Source organism: Mastomys coucha, unplaced genomic scaffold, assembly GCF_008632895.1.
Source record: "Mastomys coucha isolate ucsf_1 unplaced genomic scaffold, UCSF_Mcou_1 pScaffold3, whole genome shotgun sequence".
In the NCBI taxonomy this organism is placed as follows: Eukaryota; Metazoa; Chordata; class Mammalia; order Rodentia; family Muridae; genus Mastomys; species Mastomys coucha.
In genome coordinates, this window is record NW_022196909.1 from 69,624,614 (window position 1) to 69,628,586 (window position 3,973).

Sequence of the window (3,973 nt, forward strand, 5' to 3'; positions counted from 1 at the left end):
CTGAAAGCAAATCTCTCACAATCCTCAGGGTGCAAAGGGATAGTAAAAAAAGTCTTTTAAATCCAAAATTATTTTGTAAAATCCCTTTGGGATTGCCACAGGACATGGCAATCCAGTTTATAAGGTTCCCAGTAAAATCATACATTCATTAACCTTCCTTAAATCTTGTAACAATCTCCATTTGCCAGACTTTTTCTTAATCATAAAAATAGGCGTGTTCCATGGAGAATTTGATTCTCTCAGATGGCCTGCTTCTAACTGCTCCTGCACCAGCATAGAAGCCGCTTGTATCTTTTCCTGAGATAGGGACCACTGACTCACCCACACAGGAGTATCATTAATCCACCTGATTTTATCTGCATGGGGCACAGGAAGGACAGTGGCCGCTATTGAAAATGTGTCAGATTTCTATCATCAGAATGAGGCTTATGGCCTCTGTATAAATCAATGTCCTGCTTGGATTCTTGTCTAAAATCCAGTTCATTAGAGCTGCATAATACCAGCTCCATCTGTGGTAACAGATCTTTCCCCCAAAGAGTGACCGGGAGATTAGGCATGACATATGGTTGAAAAAGTCCTGAGTTACCTTTCTCATCACTCCAGGTAAGTAGCTTAGAGCTTCGTTTTGGATTGCTAGCATATCCAATCCCTTGGAGGTGAGTGATAGACTCAGTCAGAGACCAGGCTGAGGGCCAGCTCTGAGCTCTAATAATGGACACATCCGCTCCAGTGTCCACCAGCCCCTTGAACAATTTTCCTTCAATACTCAATTTTAAATAGGGCCTTTTACTCGTAATAGACTGCATCCAAAATATTTCAGAAGCACCAGAGCCTCCCTTTTCTGTCTCATTGGTATAAGCCTTAGCGGACATAGGAACCAGGATAAGCTGAGCGATCTTTTCAAATGTGGGTCCAAAGATTATTCCGCGTGGGGAAAATACCACAACTTTTATCTCTCCTGGATAGTTCTGATCAATAGCTCCTGGATAAACTAGGAAACCATCTACAGCAACACTGCCTCTGCAAATCACAAATCCCCGAGTCTGTGGAGGTAATGGACCAAGAATTTCAGTGGACAAAATCTTAATTCCCATATCTGGGGTTAATACCGTGTGCCCTGTGGAGTATAGGTCCACTCCTGCACGTCCTGGCCTTGTTCTGAGGAACTCAGATAAAGGTCTTCCTGAATAGGCAGTCCCTGGGCCCCCTGCACTGCTTTCTGATTTCCAGACGGGGCCTGGGGCAGGCCCCCGCTTGAGTTTTTTGAGCGGAAATTGCCTTGAATATCTCTCTTAGATTTTTTTCTCAACGGTTCACTGTTTCTCTTTCCTGCTCTGATCACCTACTTTCTGTCTAGCACTCGCTTGCGTCTATCCCGCAGTACTTGCTCTATCTGGACATTCACACTTAAAATGGTTAAAACTACCACATTTAAAGCATCTTCTGTTATTATGTCTGCAGGCCAAGCCCCTAGGGGCGGGCGTCTCCTGCACCGCAGCTGCCACCGCTGCGCTTTGATAATACGCAGGTCCCATGTCGACACAAGGGCGAATATATCCTGAGATGTCCGTTTGTCCTTTGTGAGGCAGCAAAATAGATTTACATGCTGCATTAGCATTCTCAAAAGCCAATTGTGAAATCAGAGGCCCCTCTGTATACGCATTTCTACTAACTGTCTCCTGAAGCCTGGCAATGAAATTCTGGAAGGGCTCCTCTGGACCCTGTCGGACACTTGTCAGACTCGTCCCATCTACTCCTTTAGCCGGAAGCTTACACCAAGCCCTGTGGGCCACAGTAGCAATTTGATTTAGCACTCCTATGGGATAATCTACCTACCGAGTGCTTCCTTCAAACGGGCCCTCTCCGACAAGCATATCTAGAGTCCACTCTGGATTATCTGTCTGAGCATTCTGCATGGCAATTTTCCTGCTAAGCTCACGCCATTCAGAAATCCATAACAGGTAATCACCGGAGGATAGCACTGCCTTACACAGAATTTTCCACTCCTGAGGTAATAATCCATAGTCCATGATATTGTTAATTAGGGCCTGAGTGAAAGGGGAGCTAGGACCATATTTTTCCACAGCTCCCTTAAGTTTCTTAATGAACTTAACATCAAAGACTTGATAATATCTGTGCATATCGTCACTCTGACTTCTGCGTTCTGCAGCCGGATGGGTTATTGAATGAAAGTCACCCTGGCCGGAACCTCGGGCCCTAGGACTCACTTCCTCTTCAGTAATCAGATAGCTGTCCTTCTCTTTGCCTGCCTGAAATTTAATTCCCTTGATTTCTTCAATTAATTCTCCTATCTTGGTCTCGAGTTCATCTTTCACCAGACGAGACCCACTTTGAAAATGCTCCCTACTCTGGGAGGGCACAGTCTTATACAGAACACGCTGCCTTCTGTAAGGACATGTACCATGTTTGGTTCTGACAGAAAGTTGAATCTTCTCGGCCACCGTACCGACCAAGTCAGTAGAGGTTTGACTACTTATGGAGGAAGTTTGACTCTCCTCGCTGTCCGTAGAACTGGAGTCTAAGGAATCCTGACCTACCTCGGCTGCTGTAGAGTACGAATCAGCTGGTGAGCTATCGCCTGTCAGCTCTGATGCTGTAAGGCTGATGTACTTTCCTGAATGCACTCCCTTCTGCTCATTCTCCTTTAAAATATCCAAAACCATCCCCCAAAGGCGAAGGGGAAATCCATCCACTTTGTTCTTCTCCAGAGCTTTTCCTACCTTTTCCCACGATTTTAAATCCATACGACTCATGCCTTCTACCCACGGACAAAAGCCCTCCAACAACTCTGCTAGCTCTCTCAATGCGGAAAATCTAACCCTTACTCCTTTAGTCTCCAGCAACTTTCCCACATTCCGGGAAGCAGTTTTAGAAATCTGTGCCCCCATGCTTTTAACCTACCATCCAAAAATTTCCCCTAGGCTCCTTAAGGTATCGGGCGAATACCTATGTTTCTGCCTAGAACTCCCTGTAGTCCCACACGGATTCCCAGTCAGTGCTAACCCAAACTTATCGTGAGAACGACTACATAAATCCGGATTCTTTTTTCTTTAATAAACCAGAGCTCTGTATCCTGTGGTAGGGTCCCTCAAATTCTCCCGTGCTCACGCCCCACGTTAGGCACCATCTGAAGGAAACCATCCTGCAGTTTCTCTTCTTCCGTGGGTTTTCACGAACTGGGGTAATTGAGTTTCTGTGAAAATAAGCGGGACGGGAGAAAGAAAGAGCACGACACCAAGTAAACTTTATGAAGGTGTTTTTTACTAAATGAACTGAGATATATATAGCTAAGGCAGAACAATCCTTCGGCTTTTAGCATAGACGTGAGAAGAGGGAAATAACATTGAAGTCTATAAACAAAACACCCTTCAAGCAAGGGCTCTAGGCAGGAAAGCGGATTAGAGGTCTCAGTTCCTTTGAAGTCTAGGCTACCAGGTCTGTCTTTGATCTCTGGTGCTGCCTCTGGTGATTCACACCTGTTGCGCAGGGCAGAGCAGCTGCCTCCGGAGACTCACGCCTATCGCGCAGGGCAGAGCAGTGCAGCGGGACACCACAATCAGGACCCAATTCTCCCACCATAGCAAGTCGTGGACACACCATTACACCAGAAAAGCAAGATTCAGATCAAAAATCACTTATCATGATGATGATACAGGACCTTAAGAAAGACATAAATAGTACCTTCAAAGAAATCCAGGAGAACACAGGCAAAGAGCTAGAAGCTCTTAAAGAGGAAACACAAAAATCCCTTAAAGAACTACAGGAAAACACAATCAAACAGGTGAAGTAAATGAGCAAAACCATCCAGAATCTAAAAATGGACATAGAAACAATAAAAAAATCAGAAAGGGAGACAACCCTGGAGATACAAAACCTAGGAAAAAAAATCAGGAGCAATAGATGCAAGCATCACCAACAGAATGCAAGAGATAGAAGAGAGAATCTCAGGGGC

The 3,973-nt window shown here is 45.1% G+C and overlaps 1 protein-coding gene across 1 annotated transcript; it reads right to left on the reverse strand.

Annotated features, from left to right (window-relative positions):
- Positions 1-1,370: 1,370 nt before the first annotated feature.
- Positions 1,371-2,909, reverse strand: LOC116074490 (endogenous retrovirus group K member 6 Gag polyprotein-like). Its single transcript, XM_031347050.1, has 3 exons — positions 2,337-2,909; positions 1,837-2,270; positions 1,371-1,782 (listed from the first exon to the last, which is right to left on the reverse strand). Exons 1-3 carry the CDS (start codon positions 2,907-2,909, stop codon positions 1,371-1,373), a joined length of 1,419 nt encoding a protein of 472 aa, XP_031202910.1.
- Between the last annotated feature and the right edge of the window lie 1,064 nt (positions 2,910-3,973).